General features: G+C 37.0%; 3 protein-coding genes across 10 annotated transcripts; all 3 read right to left on the bottom strand.

Moving 5' to 3' along the window:
• Positions 1-436: 436 nt before the first annotated feature.
• Positions 437-9,014, bottom strand: dnajc5gb (DnaJ (Hsp40) homolog, subfamily C, member 5 gamma b). 7 transcript variants are annotated; one of them, XM_046856340.1, is made up of 8 exons: positions 8,757-8,898; positions 8,472-8,513; positions 8,224-8,344; positions 7,243-7,456; positions 6,961-7,117; positions 2,533-2,589; positions 2,355-2,414; positions 437-1,125 (listed from the first exon to the last, which is right to left on the bottom strand). In XM_046856340.1, exons 3-7 carry the CDS (start codon positions 8,334-8,336, stop codon positions 2,356-2,358), a joined length of 600 nt encoding a protein of 199 aa, XP_046712296.1. In that variant the 5' UTR covers positions 8,337-8,344; positions 8,472-8,513; positions 8,757-8,898; the 3' UTR covers positions 437-1,125; position 2,355. The 7 variants fall into 7 exon arrangements, with proteins under 7 accessions (XP_046712296.1, XP_046712297.1, XP_046712298.1 ...); XM_046856341.1 differs by having other exon boundaries at positions 8,753-8,880; XM_046856342.1 differs by lacking the exon at positions 8,757-8,898 and adding an exon at positions 8,599-8,725.
• Positions 9,015-11,874: 2,860 nt separating this feature from the next.
• On the bottom strand, positions 11,875-14,218 carry tp53i3 (tumor protein p53 inducible protein 3). Its single transcript, XM_046855862.1, is given in 7 exon segments — positions 11,875-12,175; positions 12,178-12,193; positions 12,313-12,509; positions 12,635-12,847; positions 12,980-13,247; positions 13,344-13,484; positions 14,076-14,218. Coding segments are annotated over 6 exon segments (1,002 nt in total). The 5' UTR covers positions 13,482-13,484; positions 14,076-14,218; the 3' UTR covers positions 11,875-12,005.
• A 2,057-nt stretch (positions 14,219-16,275) lies between these two features.
• On the bottom strand, positions 16,276-20,030 carry cenpo (centromere protein O). 2 transcript variants are annotated; one of them, XR_006926716.1, is made up of 7 exons: positions 19,893-20,030; positions 19,419-19,567; positions 18,862-18,994; positions 17,824-18,092; positions 17,313-17,475; positions 16,860-17,134; positions 16,276-16,656 (listed from the first exon to the last, which is right to left on the bottom strand). XR_006926716.1 is itself a non-coding variant. In XM_046856166.1 (6 exons), the coding sequence occupies exons 1-6, from the start codon at positions 19,912-19,914 to the stop codon at positions 17,025-17,027; spliced, it is 846 nt and encodes a 281-aa protein (XP_046712122.1). In that variant the 5' UTR covers positions 19,915-20,030; the 3' UTR covers positions 16,749-17,024. The 2 variants fall into 2 exon arrangements, 1 of the variants encoding a protein (XP_046712122.1); XM_046856166.1 differs by lacking the exon at positions 16,276-16,656 and having other exon boundaries at positions 16,749-17,134.
• Positions 20,031-20,059: the final 29 nt, after the last annotated feature.

The following is a 20,059-nucleotide window of genomic DNA, read 5'->3' as shown; positions in this document are numbered from 1 at the left end:
AAAAGTAAATAAATTAATATATTACTTTATAATGAAGGGATTCACAGTCCACTTTATTCAACAGTCTCCAATTGCTCAGAACAGCCACAACATTGGCGATCAAAAATATAATTTTTCCATTTATTTCAGTTACAAATACAAATTTTATTATTGCACAAACATCTGAAGTATTGATTCTGCATTGCATAAATATAAAAAAAATAATAAAAAAATCATTTATCTAATTAGTTATTCTATTTCTCAGAAAATAGCTTGAACTAAAAAGATGAAAATATCAATCTAGCAGGTACCTGAGGAACTTTTGACTTGCACTTAATATTCACAATTTTTTTTAATCTAATAATTCAGAAAACTTTTTTGGGTGAAATTAGCTGAGGAGGATAATGACTTCCATGCTGAGCCAGATCTAAAACATGTACTCATATACACATGGAGATATGAAAAACTAATTTTTACTTGCATTATTTAATCACAGTACAGACTCAAGTTTTGAGACTTCAAATACAGCATTATAGTCCAATCACTGCTGGATTTAGTGTTTGTAATGTCCATGTTAAATATTAAAAGTGGTTAAATACTGTCAAGATTTATTTTTATTAAGAAAGACAAGGTAAATAGTGTCAGGGCCACAGTCATTTTAACTAAAATACAGTTGCCATTTCTTAATTAAGAAAAGAAAAAGAAACACAACATACTGGTATTGATTGTTACTAAAGATGCAATTACATTTATTTTATTGCATCTTCTGAACAATGGTAATACCAGTATGTTTACTTGGGCTAGAGAAACCCACTCACAATTTGTTACTGTTAATTTAAAATATTTCACTAAATATAAGACAGAACCTGATACCACATTAAAAGTAAAGAAAACAAAAAGTACAGCAAGTGTAAACTATGCATTCAGAATGAAGATGACCCAGTGTAACTCCCCAGAGTGTACACACTTTATAAAGCCCCTGTTTGTCGGTCAAAATGTCCTCAAGGGCTGTGCTGTTTTAACTTTCCCCTTTCTGACCACGAGCCAAGTACAGAGACATGGCAGTCCTCTTGATTAGAAGTTCTATCTTTAAAGGCAAAAGACTGATGGTCAGTAGACAGCTGACTGTATTGCTGTCTCCACCTACTGGAAGAAAAGAAATAGAGCACTGTAATAGCATTCAAAACATACGAAATACACTGAACAAAATTATAAACAGCACGTTTGCCTCATTTTCATGAGCTGAACTGAAAGATCTAAGACTATGTACACAAAAGGCCTATTTTTCTTAAATATTGCTCACAAATCTGTCTAAATCTGTTAGTCAGCACTTCTCCTTTGCTGAGATAATCCATCCAACTCACAGACAGTATTTGGTGTTACCACCATTTGCCTCACGCATTTTGCCCTGTACTGTAAAAAGAACACCTCTCCATAGTTCCAGACGCAATCAAATGTGAGCATTTGCCCACTAAAGTCGGTTACGACGACAAACTGCAGTCAGGTCGAGACCCCGATGAAGACGATGAGCATGAAGATGAACTTCCCTGAGATGCTTTCTGACAGTTTGAGCAGAAATTATTTGGTTATGTCCAGGTGGCTGGTCTCAGACAATCTTGAAGGTGAAGATGCTGGATGTGGAGGTCCAGGGCTGGTGTGCTTACACGTGGTCTGCGGTTGTGAGGCCGGTTGGATGTACTGGCAAATTCTCTAAAACGCCTTTGGAGACGGCTTATGGTAGAGAAATGAACGTTCAATTCACGGGCAACAGCTCTGGCGGCCAATCGCATGCTCCCTCAAAACTTCCGACATCTGTGGCATTGTGCTGTGTGATAAAAGTGCACATTTTATAGTCGCCTTTTATTGTGGCCAGCCTGAGGCACACCTGTGCAATTATCATGCTGTCTAATCAGCATCTTGATATGCCACACCTGTGAGTTGGAAGGATTATCTCAGCAAAGGAGAAGTGCTTGCTAACACAGATTTGTGATCAATATTCGAGAGAAATAGGCCTTTTTTTGTACATAGAAAAAGTCTTAGATCTTTCAGTTCAGCTTATTAAAAATGGGGACAAAAACAAGTGTTGCGTTTATAATTTTGTTCAGTATATTTACAAATAGATAACATATGCCCCTTTCAGTCAGTTTCAGACCAGTGTTACAGCTTGAATTAATTTTCCAGTTGATCATTAATCAAAATGTTCCTCCTTTTTATCAGAGTCAGCTTTAGAAATGATTCCTCAGAGCTGATGCTTGTACATGCATCCAGTTTATAACGGATAAGGAAAAGGGAATAAGAAGTAGCAGTGAGGTTGTCTTCAGTTCTTCTATTGTACTACATTGAAATCAACTATACTGTATTGTACATGTTCTTACCTTACTGAGTCATGGTGTCAGAGCTAGGAATGGGCATGCCTATGATCACTGGTCTGTGTGCTGTAAAACAAATGCAAAATAATGTGATGAATTATTTATAAGTATGTTTTAAATACAATATAAGGATGCAAACATGATTTTATAAATCAGCAGACATTATGGAAGAGCAAATACTTACATGAATCTTCAGGTGCTGCCGAGGGAACTGGCTGTCCAATGATAACCGTTGGATTCCCTACAAAGATCGATAGATACAACTTAATTGCCATTGCATAGTACAGGTACACAGCAACACATAGAATATATATATATATATATATATATATATATATATATATATATATATATATATATATATATATATATATATATATATATATATATATATACACACACACACACGAGACAAGAGGTGCAATTGAAGAATTCTTGATTTATAAAGATTAATGTAGTCAAGGAGACTGTTACCCAACATGGATTTCTATTCACATTCTTAAGAGTTTTGCATGCTGTTTGGGGGAAGCCTGTTGAACACCTATTTAATGTATTAATCTTTATAAATATTTATAAGTTCACATTCTTTAATTTAAACTGGTATGTTTTCAGTTATTTAGATTACGTACATCACCTAACAATTCTGTTTGACTACATGCCAATTGAGACACCAACACAAATCTCTAACTAAATCTCTAACTAAAGCAACCATTGTTTCCCCCCCCCCTACTGCACTTTAAACAAAAGGGTTCCAAAGATTCAATGAAATGCAAATACTGCTGTCCTCAATCAACACAATCAAGTCATCTCATGGATGACCAAGTAAATCTATGCCATCACCATTTTAGTTGCGGAGTTCTTTAAATTTGTGTCTTCACTACTTTCACAAGATTCTTATTAACATTCCCTAAAATTCCTAATTTGTACTTAGAAAAAAAAATATGAAGCATTCATTATGATAAACAACAATACCGCACGTAAAAAATAAATCGTCTATTTAGCCACTATATACAGTGGCTGTCAAATGTTTGGAAACAGCTGGTCTGTCACTTTTCCAAAGACAAGTGAAGGTTCCTTCTGTTCATTGGCAACTAGATCATTTCAGTGCATGACGACTTACTTTGAACAACAATTGTATTAATTAAACTTCCTCCTTGTGCATAAATAACAGTTTTACAAACTTTTGGTATCTTGACAGTTAATTTCTCCAAATCCTCAGCTGAAATACTTTGCCATGCCTCTTGTAAAACATGCCAACAGTGTTCTTCACTAGCTGGATATTTTTTTTTATGACCTATAGATCCAGTTCATCCCAGAGAGGTTCAATAGGATTTAGTTCCAGTGAAAGGACAGACCATTCCATAATAAAGCACACTCCAGCTGACTGTTTGTTCTTTGAATAATGTTCACAGTGCTTGGACACACTGTATGCTTTAGACAGAACTGCCTGGCTTTGAAATAGGCAATGATAGCCATGTTGGTTCAGTATTCAGTCTCCAACCTTCCTACACCACAACAACCTCAAACCATTAAGCTTGTCATATTTGACTGTGGGTATGAGGCAGTCTGGTGACATTTTCTTTCCTGTTGTTTATTTTTCATATGTTCTACTGTTAGAGCCAAAAATGTCATGTTTGCACTCATTTTTCCACAGAACTTTCTTCTACTTATTAGCTGTACAATTCGTGTGTCTTCACCTTTTCCCTACTTTTATATACATTAGAGGAACATACCATTATCTCAAACACAATAAAAGGTGTTTCAAATTGCCATATTACATCAAATTGCAAATAAATACAAAAATGTTTATTTCAGGTTATTCTTATTTATATAAAATAATAATAATAATAAAAAAGTAAACACACTGTACAGTGTTTTCTTTATGTTTTAGTCTGAAATAATCTTAAACTATGGAAACTTTGATATTTTCGTTGGCCTGTATCCTATGGAAGCCTGTTTCCACCACATGAAAAAAATTAAGTTTGCCTATTTCCAAATGTTTTTCCACACAATTTTCATATCTTGTAATTCTGACTTTTTCCCCCTTGCTATTCCGACTTAATTCCTCGTAAACATGTAACATTTTGGTGCATCCACCAGTAACCATGTTGTCGACCAAGTTTGAAGTTGTTGGTGTATAAATAAGGCTCCTCTGCTTCATCTTGTTTCGTCTCCTCCAGAGCTGATTGTTAGACAGAGTTCTCTTCAGGGATCGGAGGCTTAGTTTGATGCCATGCGATTCTATTAAATGTAGCTGATTTCATTTTCAATATGTACCGCTTCTGGAACTACAGAGTGTGGCAGAAACGGGCTTTCATATGAATCTTCTCCTTGCCCCTTGCTGTACTCTCCCTGTTCCTCCATTTGTTTTTTCTTATTCTGCCGCATCTTCTGTGTTGTCTTGTCCAGAGCGTTTCAGAGTTTAGTGGGTGGTGAGTCAGTAATAATGCTTCACGGGGAAACATAATGCTCCGTCTGTAGTTCAATTGACTAAACAAAGCTGAGGCAAATCATTTGCCTCAATGATTTTTTTGTATTAGAATTACTCTAGTTACTTGAGGAATTGTTTCAGCCATATTATGTAAAGGTTATATATAAATCAAGTTACAGAACATAAGACCCTAAACATCTCTTTCATCACAATTTAGCAACAATACATCTCTTTAAAAAAAAAACCTGAAGGTGCTTCCATGACCTGGAAAATTTCCCTAATTTTATGAAGTGCAGTTGCAAATCCATCAGATGGACCCTTGTAACCTTGGGAAATTAAAGACTCTTTAGTGTCAAGAGGAAACTTTAATTCCTTCATACCACAGATGTCTCAAAGCTGTAATTACCAATAACATCTAACTTACGTGATTGCTAAAGAAAGTAAATGGTAGGGAAAGTATTCAAACATTTCTTTATGCATATTAATAGATACACTTTGTTCATCACTACATTTAAAATATACTACAGTTACATGTGTAAACCTTACAATATCTCAAAAAAGTGAGTACACCCCTCACATTTCAGCAACCACTTTAAAATATCTTCTCAATGACAATACTATAGAAATTAAACAGATATTTTAGAGAAGTAAAATGTGCAGCAGTACTTTTTTTTACTGTTCTCTGAAAATAACTCAACATACAGCCATTATTGTCAAAATAGATGGTAAAAGCAGTTAACATGTCAAAACTGTGTCTAAAGTGTCAATATTCTGTGTGAGCACCATTGTTATCTAGCACTGCCTTAATACTCCTGGGCATAGAATTCACCTGAGCTGCACAGGATGTTGCTGGGATAATGCATAATGACATCACGGAGCTGAGACACATGGCGCTTCTCCACCTTCTGCTTGAGGATGCCCTAAAGGTTCTCAATAGGGTTCAGGTCTGGAGACATACTTGTCCACTTTATCTCCTTAACTTTCAGCTTCTCAAAGCAGTTGTCATCTTGGCGGTGTATTTGGCGGCGTTATGTTGGAAAACTGCTGTTCGGCCCAGTTTATGAAGGTAGGGTGTCTATGTTCTGCTTCAAAATGTCACAGTAAATGTTGGAATCCATGTTTCCCCTCAATGAACCACAGCTCACCAGTACCAGCAGCACTCATGCAACCCCAGACCACGATCCTACCACCACCATGCTTGACTGTAAGCAAGAAACAATTTTATTGGTGCTTCTCACCAGGGCGTCACCACACATGCTGAGCCAAACAAGTTTATCTTAGTCTCATCAGACCACAGGAGATGGTTTCAGTAATTCATGCTCTTTTGACAGGTCGTCTTCAGCAAACTGTTTGCGAGCTTTCTTGTGAGCCAGCTTTAGCTTCCAGATTTCTTCTGGGACAACGGCCATACAAACCGACTTGTTGCAGTATGAGGCGACAAGCAGACCTTCCGGTTTTGCAACCTCTAAAACAATCCTGGCAGCACTCATGCCTCTGTTTTTTTGAAGACAGCTTCTGCTCCTTACGCAAAGCACAAGGACTCAACCGCGTCGATCGACCCTTGCGAGACCTGTTGGAAAACCTCTGTATGACCCAGGCCACTGTATAAGGGTTTTACAGATCTTCTTATAGCCTAGGCCATCTTTGTTTAGAGCAACAATTCTCAAATACTCAAGAGTCTTTGTCATGAGGTGTCTTGTTAAACATCCAGTGGTCAGTATGAGACAATTGTACTCAATGCACCAAATTTGAACTGCTCTAATACAAGATACACAAATTTGTATGGTCCTGTCAAGCAGACAAAATACATGAACATGATGAATAGGAAGTGTGGCTTTGCATGATTAAGCGACGAACTGTTATCACTTCGGATGTACTCACTTTTTTGCTATTTTGTTAATAATGGCTGTATGTCGAGATATTTTCAGAGGAAAGTGAATCTGTACTGCCATACAAGCTGTACTTTGACTACTCTAGAATATATCCAAGTTTCATTTCTACAGTATTGGCATATGCTAAAATGGTTGCTGAAACGTGAGGGGTGTACTCACTTTAGAGAGACACTGTACATGTTCTAGAAAAATCACTAAAATTATTTAGCGTAAAATTGCAGACTATAAAATGGGGGAATTAAATAAATATAAAGAAGAACTCCTGTCACCTAATAGGTGAATACTTCACCTTTGTTTTGCTCTTCAGTCATTTGGGCTTCAAGTTGCTCGGGATCCACATAGAAATACTCCTCCTCTTCCTCTTTTGAGCCACATTTCCCGCAGCAGAAACAGCAGCAGCAGAAGCAACAGCAGCAAGTGAAAATCATGGTACAGATAATCAGTGTCTAAAAAGACAGAAGAAAAAGAAATCAGAGATCAAAGTTTGTAACATGGTCACACTATTTAAGAAATTCATAAATTAATTATTTAATAAGTCACTGGATTTCTGCCATGATGTTCAGTTCCCCACCTTGAACCAACATTTAGACATAAGGACGTAGTATTTAACACTATCGTCTCCAAACTGGTCAGCAACATAAAGGCCCATGGAGCCATATTCGTCATAGATCCGCCGTTTGTTCTCATCATTAAGAATGGAGTTGGCATTGTTGATCTCCTTAAACTTTTCGGCAGCCTCTGGGTTGTCTGGGTTCTTGTCTGGGTGATACCGGAGTGCAAGTTTCCTGAAAGTAGATTAATATAAATTTAATTTAAAGGTCCGTCTACATGAATACATTCTAACATTAGATATGCAACATTACTGTTCACCTAAATCATTATTAGTCATGGTATGAGTGAGATATAGATATAAAATCTATATATCTATAATATAAATTTATATTTATTTATTTATATATATATATATATATATATATATATATATATATATATATATATATATATATATATATATATATACACACATACATACATGCACACACACACAAAATACACATATACATACACACATACATAAAATATACATACATATATACACACATATACATATACACACACACACATACACACACACACACAAAATATACATATATATACACATACATACATGCACACACATACAAAATACACTTATACATACACACATACATAAAATATACATACATATATACACACACACATACATATACACATATATACACATATACACACACACACATATATACACACACACACACACACACACACACACACACACACACATACACATATACTTTTATATACATATATAAATAAATGAGTCAAAAAGAAAATGAGAATATAGTGTTGCAGTAAACACACCAATCATCAGATCAGATTTTATTCATCAAACATCAGAATATCATCAGTTCTTCAGTCTTAAAAAAAACAGAAGTAATTTATTCATGAAAGCAATCTGATCGCTATGTATAGTCAGAAGTGTAGACTACAAAGTTATTAATAAACAGTTTACCGATATGCCTTTTTAATGTCATCAGATGAAGCTCCTTTTTGCAAGCCCAGTGTTTTGTATAAACTGTCTCCTGATGTGGACAGTTTCCGCTGAGGTTTGTTTGGCTCAGTCATCCTTAAAGCTGAAAGTAAAACACATGTAGAACCTACATGAATATGAGTTCCTATAATAAATTGAGAAACCAAAGGGAGGATACAGGTTATCAGAGATTAACGTGAAGGACATAAAGGGAACAGAAAGACACACACCTTCTCTAGGTGCTGCTCAGTAGTAGTACTAGAAAAGCGATGCTGTAAGGAGTGTTATTGAGTTAGAGTTTCGTCGTTTGTTAAACTAATAGTATCTCAAAACTTAGGTGAAAGATAGCCTTAATACCCCAATAAAACGCACGGTTTGTTTAAGAAGAACCCGCGGGCCGGAAGGAACCTGCGTGCCAAAAATGGCTGAACTTCTATCACCGGCTTTAAAGCAGGACTATGTAAAAAAAAATCTCTCCAAATCGTAAGATGAACAAAGTGATTTCATTTACCTACCGCTCCACACACACGTAACCGAGATTATTAAGAGCTCTTCTGGCCTGGGTTGAAATGCCTTAAGATGTTCTGAATGCCATTTTTTTAAGCTAATGCTCAACACTGAACGTACTAAAATCGCGACTTCTAAACACTGTACCAGGAAGTGTGCTGTTCCGGAATCCACAGTGAAATGAGCGCGTGAGGAAATGCAGGCTAACATGAGGGGCAGTAAACTGTGCTGTGCCGTGCCAAGCTTTAACAGCTTTATTTCGGTCACATGCTAATAAATTAGATACTAGCTATCCATACCAGTCATTCAAAGCTAAATTACATTAAAAAATAATAAAACCAAGATTTTTTTTTTTTTTTGTAAATTAACATGAATTTACATTCGTGCACAGCAGTGGAAACAATATGCACAAAATATCCTGTGTCCAAAAGAAAATACAAGTCCCAAAGCCAGAATGCATTTCTTACTAGTCCTTGTTTTAATGCAACAATGATAACATTGCAATATATCATAAATGAATAAATAAATAAATAAATAAAATTGTTTTTTTTTTTTTCAATTACCCAATTTATCAGCAGAGAAATAGTTTTGCAACGTATTTGGTGTTCTGGATCAGCAAAGTCTCATTTGTTCCAGCTCCTTTCTTTAGATAACTTGTGTTAAATATCTAACATGCTCAGTAGAGATTTCCCAAATCTATAGTAGTGTGGTTAATTTTTGTAACAATGGTGAGATTACAGCTGTTATTTCACATTTAGGATTATCGAATTCATTATTCAGAAAAACAGATATTTTTCTTTCTGCCAACTATCTGCATGTCTTCCCTCACCACATCCAGTCTTTTGTTCCTACTGCACACTTATCTGCTGTCATACTGTTCTCATACATGTCCTGCATCACCCTCACATAGAGTACTTCTCTGTCACAGCTAACTTCCTCATACAATACCAAAAACTTTTCTTGGAACCCTGTTGTGTGCTTTCTCTAAATCTACAAACACACAATGCAACTCCCTCTGTACCTTCTTTATACTTCTCTATCAACATTCTCAAAGCAAATATTGTATCTGTACTGCTCTTCCTCAGCATGAAACCATACTGTTGCTCAAAGATGGTCGCCTCTTCTCTCAGCCTGGCTTCCACAACTCTTTCCCATAACTTCATGGTGTGACTGATCAACTTTATTTCCTTGTAGTTACTGCAGGTCTGCACATCGCCCTTATTCTTAAAAATTGGTACCAGCACACTCATTCATTCCTCAGGCATCCTCTAACCTTCCAGAATCTTGTTAAACAATTTCCATCTCTTAAACATCTCCGCGCTTCTACTTCACTCTTCATCCTCTTAATAGCTTCTCCTTACTAATCATATCCACTTCCCGCTTCACCATCTCCACATCATCCAACTTTCTCATTTTCCCCATTCATCAGCTGCTTAAAATACTCCCTCCACCTTCTCAACACACCCTCCTTACTAGTCAACACATTTCCATCTGCATCCTTTATTGATCTAACTTGCAGCACATCTTTCCCAGCTCAATCCCTTTGCCAATTGGTACAAATCCTTTTCTCTTACCTTAGTGTCCAACTTCTCATACTGTACAGCTCCTCATATGCCTTTTACTTGCTTTAGCACCAGCCCTCTTCACCTGCTGCTGCATCTCCTTGTACTCCTGCCTACTTTTCTCATAACTCTGCTGATCCCAACCTCTTTTCCCTTATGCTTTCCTGCACTTCCTCATTCCACCACCACGTCTCTTTGTCTTCCATTCTTTCCAGATGTCACACCAAGTACCTTCCTAGCTGTCTCCCTTATCACTTCTGCAGTAACTGCCCAATAATCCAGCACTTCTTTAACACCACCGAGCCCCTGTCTGATCTCTTCCCTGAACCTTACACTACAGTCTTCCTCCTTCAGTTTCCCCCATCATATTCTTTTTTCAGTCTCACTCTTCTCCTCATCTTCTTCACCTCCATAGCCATCCTACAGACCACCATCTGATGCTGTCTAGCTACAGTATCCACTGCCAACACCATACAGTCTTGAAGTGATTGGAGACTGTATGGTGTTGGCAGTCTCTTTCTATCCACATCATGATAGAACAGTTCAAACCCGCCTCCAATGCTCCTGGCCTTACTTCCTTTCCACTCGGTCTCCTGAACACACAACCTATCTACCTTAATCCGCTCCATCATATCAGCTACCTCTCTCCCTTAGCCAGTCATATTACCAACATTTAAAGTGCCAACCCTAACCACCACTTCTCCTGTCTCTGCTGTCTCTGTAGACATCTTCCTTCTTTCCTTCTTCTCCTTTGGTCAGGAGTAGCACAATTTCCACCTGTACCCTGTTGGCTAACAATACCTGTGGTGGTCATTGGAAACCCAGGCCTTGACTGATTTAGGTTTTGGGATTTAGGTTTGCGATCTGTATATTTGATTTGGCACGTTTTACGCAGGATGCCCTTCCCAATGCAGCCCTACTCATTTATCTGGGCTTCTGACCGGCACTAAGAGTGCACTAGCTTATGTTTTAAATAGATACAAGAACAAACTAATTTCTACAAATGCCAGTAAGGTTAAAATGGCATCTGTTCGAGACTAGAGATGATCACTGAAACTAGGATGCAGGTTTTGAATTTTTGCAACAATTTTATTTTTAGAAAAATAAAGATTATTATCATGTAACACTGCCTGATGCAGCAAGAGAAACAGAAAAAAAAAATGTCAAACAAAATCCAATCTATAAGTTAAGTGACATACTGTAGCTTGGGGAACTGTAACAGTCATAATTCACTGCTGCTGTTAGTTCTACCACTGTTTATTTCCCCAGTGTTTTCCAGTATTCCCAGGAGTAGAGTGTTCCTGGGATCCAACCCTGGCTAGAATACAGAGGTTACTGGAACTGGGAGTGAGTGTGACAAAGTTTAGATAATGCACAAATGCTGTTCAAATGTAATACTGATATTTTTTTACATTAAATAATGGTGACATTATAATTAGAAAGACATTAAGCAGTTTAAAACAATCTATATACTGTTTTTGTTTGTGCATTTGAATTACTGCCAGTTGTGCTTACCTCTACATAATGTTGAATATCAGCTGACACAAATGTGAACAGTCTTATATGAATTTAAACATTAATCTTTATTACGTTTTATGCCATGAAATGCTTTAGAATGGCCCACACTTGAGCATACACTTGAAAATATAACAGACATAACATATGATATAGAGATGATCAGTATGAGAAATCTAATCAAGTATCTGAAATCTTGATTATGATTTTTCCAGTATTTCTGTTGGCCTCCATGTGTCTGTGTGCCTTAGTAACGTCTTCCATGTTGAACTCTGTGTCGATTATTGGCCTCAGTGATGTGGGAAGGCCTGTTGTCTCAAAGTGTGGCAAAGCCTGCTCAATGAAGCTCTGACTAGTTTAGCTTTATACTATAAAAAACAGAGACCTCAGTATTCATTGGATAAGTCAACAAACATGTACAATATCTGTTCAATGCATTGTTTAATTCCTATTGTTGTTTAATTCAAGTTTTGAATCAATGCCTTACTTGTAGACTCCGTGACCTGAGGAGACTGCTGAGAAGGTGGCCACGCTTAAATAAAAGCTTGCCAAGCAAGTCTCCATTCACTGCTTTCCCCCCCATAACACCATAGAGCACCCATCTTCCATCCGTAGCCAAACTACGCACATTTTTTTCCCAAAAAGATCCACCTATGCAGTCAAGGATGACATCAACCCCCCTGCCTGCAAGAACATTGTGCTTACCACTGTAAATGCAAGTTAAGTATTGCAACATTTCTACTGTTCACATGACGAATGCAAGCACAATTTGGTTTATAGGACTGTACACAATTTTTTACAAGACTGACCTTGAGTGAACTGCAGAACCTTATCAGAGAAATCGCCTTCTTTGTAGTTGAATGCAGCTGCTGCACCTAGTTTTTCTGCCACCTTTAACTTATCAGGGTTTCCAGCAGTCACAAGTGGAACAGCACAAAACAAACGAGTAAGCTGAATGGCTGCAGTGCCTACACCGCTAGCTCCAGCGTGAATTAACACTGACTCTCCTTCCTTTACATGGGCTAGGAGAAAAGAGCATCTGTTAATGACACTTCGAAATCATTCTCTGAACAGTATATAGAAAAAGAAGAAAAGCACACAAATTACAATAATTACAACATTGCTTCCTTTTATGCTAGTTTGCCTTAAAGTACCTATTAAGTGCAGAAGTTGGTAAGCAGTCAGCCAGGCTTCTGGGATTGCTGCAGCATCATATAGTGAGAGATGTGAAGGGACTGGCATGAGAAGTTGCTCAGGCACAGCAACATACTGTGCATATCCTCCTCCAGAAAGCAAGGCCATGACCTTATCGCCTATTTTAAAATTGCTCTTGACTCCAGTGCCAAAACCACTGACCACCCCTGCAGCCTCCAGGCCAAGGATCTCACTTGCTCCTGGAGGTACTTGGTAAAGACCTTTTCTCTGGTAGAGGAAAGAATGCTTTCAAGTTAATACTTTTCTGCCAAAAGTTCTATCATAGTGTCCTTTTTTTTATTTCATGTATATGAATTGGTTTACCTGTAACACATCAGCCCTGTTTACAGCTGTTGCATAGACTTTAACAAGGACTTCACCATCTTTAGGTTCAGGTTTAGGGACTCGCCCTAAATACAGATTCTCTGGACCACCTGGTTCTTTGAAACATATTGCCTGCATTGTCTGGAAAAAAATGTTGATTTCAGGTATCAGGTAGATAAACTTACAGTGTCTTCATCTAGATGCTGAAGCATGCCTTCTGCCAAAGGTAAAGAGTACTAAATGAGGAAATATTATCTTGTAAATATTAATATATAATTTCCCAACATAAAAATCTTAAACGACATTTTTTACACATAATGTAGTAATAGATACTCTGGAGATTAGAAACGCAAACAAACAAACAAACAAACAAACAAACAAACAAACAAACAAAGTATGCGCAATCTTATAATTATGCGCAAAACCTGCGCATAACTGATGTTTTCAAATGCAACCGCTGCATCTAAAAGTAAAAAACAAAACAAAAACAAAATTAAGTTAAATAAATTACATAATTATTATGAAATAAATGAGCTTTCTGTTTCGTTTACGTTTTTTTACGTGCACATTGTTAATGTATGGTTTGTTCAGATCCATTTCATAAACGTGGGGGTTCATGTAAAAAGTTAACGACTAAGATTACTATTATATATAGCTATAATAGCTATTATATACACATCCATATGCATCTAAAAATGAAATCAGGAATATTGGATTGCTTATAAAACTTACAACAATCACGTTAATGCGCCCTGGCAAATTTCCTTTTCACAAGAACTGCAGGATGCATGAACTACAGTGTCCCCGCCTTATTAAGGCTAAAATACAAAAGTGTACTACAAAGGGTTAAATAATGGATCTATGTCCTAACCAGCAGAGGTGTTCAAGGTCCAGATTTACCTTGTGTTTTTCATTTAACTTTACCAAATGTGGTTTTCTTCAATTAAAGCCCATTTACCACACACTTTAAAGTTTTGTAATTATTTGATTGCATAAATGGAATGAGCATGTGTGCAAGTGTTCCTATTAAAGTCACAGGTGATGTGATATCTCCACCAAAAGTAACATTTGATCTAAATATATAAAATAATATTATCAATCAAAATTTAATTAGCATTATCTGTCCCAACTAACATCATAGGAAAATATTCACTGACTGATCTAATTAGTTTGCTCAGTAATTTCTCTGTCTTTCTATCAGGTAATTTATAAATCTTAATACTTTGTCTGCTAAAATCTGTACATGAGTGTAAGATATTTTGAATAGCACTCTTTCTCATATCTGATATTGTGATTTGTGGTGAGAGTAGTGAGCAGGTTGAGGAGAGCCTGGAGAGGTGGAGATATGTGCTGGAGAGAAGGGGAATAAAGTCAGTAGGAGTAAGACAGAGTACATGTGTGTGAATGAGAGGAGGGCAGTGGAGTGGTGCGGTTGCAGGGAGAAGAGGTGGAGAAGGTGGAGGAGTTCAGATATCTGGGGTCAACAGTGCAAAGTAATGAAGTGTGTTTTAGAGAAGTAAAGAGAAGAGTGCAGGCAGGGTGGAGAAGAGTGTCAGGAGTGATTTGTGATAGAAGAGTATCTGTAAGAGGGAAAGGGAAAGTTTATAGGACTGTGGTGAGACCTGCAATGTTGTATGGATTAGAGACAGTGGCATTGAGTAGAAGTCAGGAGGCAGAGCTGGAGGTAGCAGAGCTAAAGATGTTAAGGTTTTCGTTGGGAGTGACGAGGATGGACAAGATTAGAAATGAGTTTATTAGAGGGACAGCGCATGTAGGATGTTTTGGTGACAAGGTGAGGGAGGCGAGATTGAGATGGTTTGGACATGTGCAGAGGAGGGACATAAATTATATTGGTAGAAGAATGCTGAGGATGGAGCCACCAGGTAGGAGGAAAAGAGGAAGGCCAAGGAGGAGGTTTATGGATGTGGTGAGGGAAGACATGCAGGTAGTTGGTGTGAAAGAGGCAGATGTAGAGGACAGGGTGGGTATGGAGATGGATGATCCGCTGTGGTGACCCCTAATGGGAGCAGCTGAAAGAAGAAGAAGAAGACTCTCTCATATCTATCTATCTATCTATCTATCTATCTATCTATCTATCTATCTATCTATCTATCTATCTATCTATCTATCTATCTCATTACATCTAGATGAAAAGCACACTATATGCACACTTAAATAGCTTAAGAAAGTACTGTATATATACAGTAGGTAGACTGATGGTTTTTACACTTTTTTCCTATCTTGGCTGTTTTACACAATCCAGCCCTAGTGGTTTAGATATTCGAGTTTTGCTGATTATCACACTATATACTTTAACAGCAATTTTTGTCTCTTTTCTGCATTAAAACATAGACTTATAGTCTAACAAAATCTAACTTGTTCCCTTAGCCATTACAAAAATGTTTCATTGCCTCTATTGTTTCCTATAAAAATATCACATCACATATTTTTTTTTTCTTTTTACAATAACCTGTCAATACCCTGCCATAGCACAGTAATCTAACTCCATGTAATGCAACAGGCATCTCAAGTGAAAACCTCAGTAAAACTGGTTAGACCAAATAACAGTGTTTACTAAAGCAGCTGTCATAGCAGCATTCACATTCACCATTCATGTTCGCCTGTCTCTAGGGATCATCGGCTTCACAGAATAAGAATATCCGGAATTGTATTTTTCAAAGAGAGATGCAATATAAGGTAGGTTAATTACATTATTTCATTTTATTATTATTATTTTCCACAAAAATACAGCCTCTTTTCTCTATTGTGCTTCAGGATAATATTTCAGCATGCATGACTGCAAAGACTAACATAAGAAAATCTAAGCATTTGCTGTATATTGACACAAAGCTAAAGAATCACAAAGAAGACATTGCTCTTCAGTGGAAACTGGATCAAATTCACAGAAAATACAAATTAGATCTCAAATTGCTTCACCAAGACAAACAATTTTACTGATGGAACACAAAAGTTACTCCACTTAAGAGTTTGTGAACCTTATGCAACTCTGACCAACACAATGAGAACCATATCAGCAATGAAAACAACAAAAAATGATTTTCAGTATCCAAAATCAGCTCCAGCAGGCAGACGGATGTTTTCAAGTTCACTTTCAAATGAACAGCAGCAAGGAACAAGACTTTTGAAATCAGCCTCGTCAGCCACGCCACAGCTTTCTGAATCAGAACCGCTATCCATCGTGTATCTTAAAGACTTGGCCTTAATCGACAGCATTTCACAAAAAGAGCTGGCAATCCAAGAAGAACAGAGGAGGCAAAAAAAGGAGAACCTGAAAAGATTGTACAGAGAAAGACTGCAACAGAAAATGCAGATTTTCTTCAGGACATTAGAAACAATTTAACTACACACACTGTTGCTGCTATTTGGTTGAAGGTTAAGTTAATATGGTTTTGTAAATGTTTTATTAAATAAATATTGGAAATCTAAACAAAATTTCATGCAATATTTAGAATGCATGGACATTCACCAATCTTATGTTAGTCACACTATTATTACCTTTAATACTGCAGATTTCTCTTGAGCCCAGTCTTCACTTGTAATGTCATGCTACAAATTAGGCTACCTTTATTATTTGCCTCACCAAAAAGCTGAATAATGGCACACCTGTCTTTAAAGACTGGTTTGGAAAATGTAAATCTTAAAAAAAAAAAAAAAAACTGTTCACAAAATGCTTCCTAGTTTTCTCATTGTCAAAAGAGCACTGTGAACTGGAGTCTCCTTGAGCAGGACATGGTTTTCCTTCCACTGTGGAGATTCTATAAGTGTTTTATCTATAAATAAACAATGAAATTGTGTTAACTGCATACAATCCTGGTGTCATACAAATATTATGGCACTACATTATTTAGTGTAGTAGAATCAGTGTATTTAATAAAATTAATGTATGCAAATTTAATTGATCACAATCAAGCATTATTCCTTATAAGGACATGATATAGACATGCTTACTTTCAGCATCAATTACAACTTGAGTTGGGAGACATCGGGTGAGGTCACCGTACTCGAGTGTGCACAGAACAGCTTCTTCACTCTCTGATGGGACTTTGCATACGAATGCAAGGAAGTTGCACAATTGATTTTTCTCAATAACTTCTACTGTCCCAAGGAGTTCCTGTCAGCATAAAGATGTAAAATAAATTACAAATAAATTATTAAATATTAAAGTGTGACGTTAAACCTTTTCAGGACAGTAATAAACATATGCAGTGGGCTTCAACCTCAGAGTTTAGGTAAAGAACATTCCATTAAAACATCTGATTTTCTTACCATGAATGTTAAATTAATGGTAATAAAATGAAATTAATTAATTTGATCTCTTTTCAGCTGTATACATTTTCAAACATGCCTTATGCACAATGAAACTGTGTACTTCATGTTAATGAAAGAATGTTCACATTCACAACTTTATCAATTGTATGCACATAAAAATTGTAATACACAAAGATTTTATTGGCCACACCTTAATAAGAGAAATCTGCTGTTTGCGGCCAGCTAGGGCATTGAGGTGTAGGTTCAGAGTTTGGAGGAAGCCTTTAAAATCAGTCTGTAGACTTTGCTTGGCAAGTTTCTCCAGTGGGATGTATGAAGGGATGTTATGACGGCTGATGTGCACCATGCGGGTAAGGTTCACCTCCATGTTATAAGTTTCCAAGCAAACACCCTCGAAGGCAGTGTGAAATGCCACACACACACTTTTGCCTTTTTTGCTCTCCACCAGGTTGAATCCAGCTAAAATACACACACAAATAAGAAGTGACTAAAACCACAAAAAATCAGCACCACATAAATAAAAGTACAGAAATTAAAAACTAACCCAGTATCTACAATAACAGCTATACCTAGCTTATAGTGACATTTATTTACATCTTAATGGTGCACACCTGCCCTATAAGTGTACTTTATATGTAAACAATTAATAGCTGTATTCAATTTGCTATTATGCAAAGGATGCCACACCCCTTCTGTTCTATCAGTTGAAAAGGACCTCTATAACACCAAAACTGATTAGTCTAGTGGTGTGGTATACATCATTGTATCAGATGTAGCAGTTTTATTGTGGTTTATATGTTCCATATATTCAACATGCCCACCTTTTTAGTCAATCTTGTAAGTGTACACAATTAACTTACTAGCTAGCTCATGTTTGGCTGTATTTTAGTCTGAATGGACTATTTTCCTCCCAGCAGTAATAGTTTAATTCCATTAAATGTGCAGGGCTTGTTAACAATACTCTTGTCAGCATTACTAACAGAACCATACACTTCCATTCAAGTGACTGCTGCAGTAATAAACTGGTTACCACCCAGATATTATCCACACATGTGGTAGTCTCTTTCTGCTGATGGTTGAGATAGAAGGGGCAAAAATTGTTCACAACAAATCAGTAACTGCATAGCTATATAGTAAAGTAGGTTAATTAACGGACCAATGATGGACATATAAGACAAGTGTACCTAGTATACTGGTCACTTAGCGTAAGTTATTAGCTTTCTTTTACCAATGAGTCGATGGGCAGTTTGAAGGTCCTTAAGCTGTGTACGCTGGGATGTCAGGAGATATTTTTCAAATTGAACAAGGTCTTCAGTTGCATCATCCAGTGGCAGCCCCTGGTCCATTTTCTCTTTTAGATTCTAAAGTGACAGTTGTACTGCATGGTTAAGGTACACATCAGATTGCAAAATAACAATCATTTTCATAGATCATCCAAATGATCACAACCTAAAGTAAACTGCAGCAATGAAAGGTTCAGAATAAAACACTGGTCCTACAGATCGAGTCACCAACATGGTGGGCCTTTTCTAAAAATAGCTGTTTCCTACTTTGTTAAATCATTGTTGATAATTATTATGAGAAATCATTAACATGATCAGTGTCTTCACATAGATGAATATCAATTATTAATAACAACATATAATAAAAAGTAAATTAAGCAAATTTGTTATTTCAGATCAAACTGAAAACTGTGTGTATCAAGCCCTTCACATTAATCGGTACCCAAGAAGTAGCTCTCAGTTTCAGAAAGGTTGGTGACCCCTGATATAGATCATTAAATACCTTGATAGTGGATGTTTCTGCCCGGATTCTGTCTCTCTTTGCACGAATTTTTGCTGCTGTCGTCTGAAGTTCCTCCAGACGTGCCTTCTGATGCCCTTTCGGTCCTGCTGCTTCTGTCCTCTCCAACATCAGCAGATGGTCAAACACACCTTGATGGAGAAAATATAAATGTAATTAGCTCGATGTTTTTTTAAAAAGTCATAATAATCCCTCCACCCGTTTTCCATCACAACCCGCCTCCTGCGCTATGATTGGCTGTAAGTTTACTATTGGCTTCAATAACAGGCCGCTGATTGGACAGTTGAATACTCATCCAATCCAGTATCAGCATTACCAATACGGGTAGTGAAAAGAAAACACAAAAACATCCATGTAAATTAGATTCTACAATTTGGGCGATCTGTAGCTGATAACAAGCAGAAGATGTGCAATAAGTCATTTTAGGATTGTGGTGTAAAAACTGCTGTACACTACCTTTTTGTCGTACGTGTTCCATTTGATAAGAATATTTTTTTTTACAGACAAATCTTCAAATCTGGCGCCTTCCTCAATGCCAACCTGGACGTGAAGTCACGCGAAAGCACACGCCAGACGGAAACACCCCAAGAGCGTCAGCACGGCGTAACGTTTGCGCAAACGAG

This window comes from Silurus meridionalis, chromosome 8, assembly GCF_014805685.1.
Source record: "Silurus meridionalis isolate SWU-2019-XX chromosome 8, ASM1480568v1, whole genome shotgun sequence".
NCBI lineage: Eukaryota > Metazoa > Chordata > Actinopteri > Siluriformes > Siluridae > Silurus > Silurus meridionalis.
Note: the sequence above shows the minus strand (reverse complement) of the source record. Positions and strands in the feature narration are given on the sequence as shown.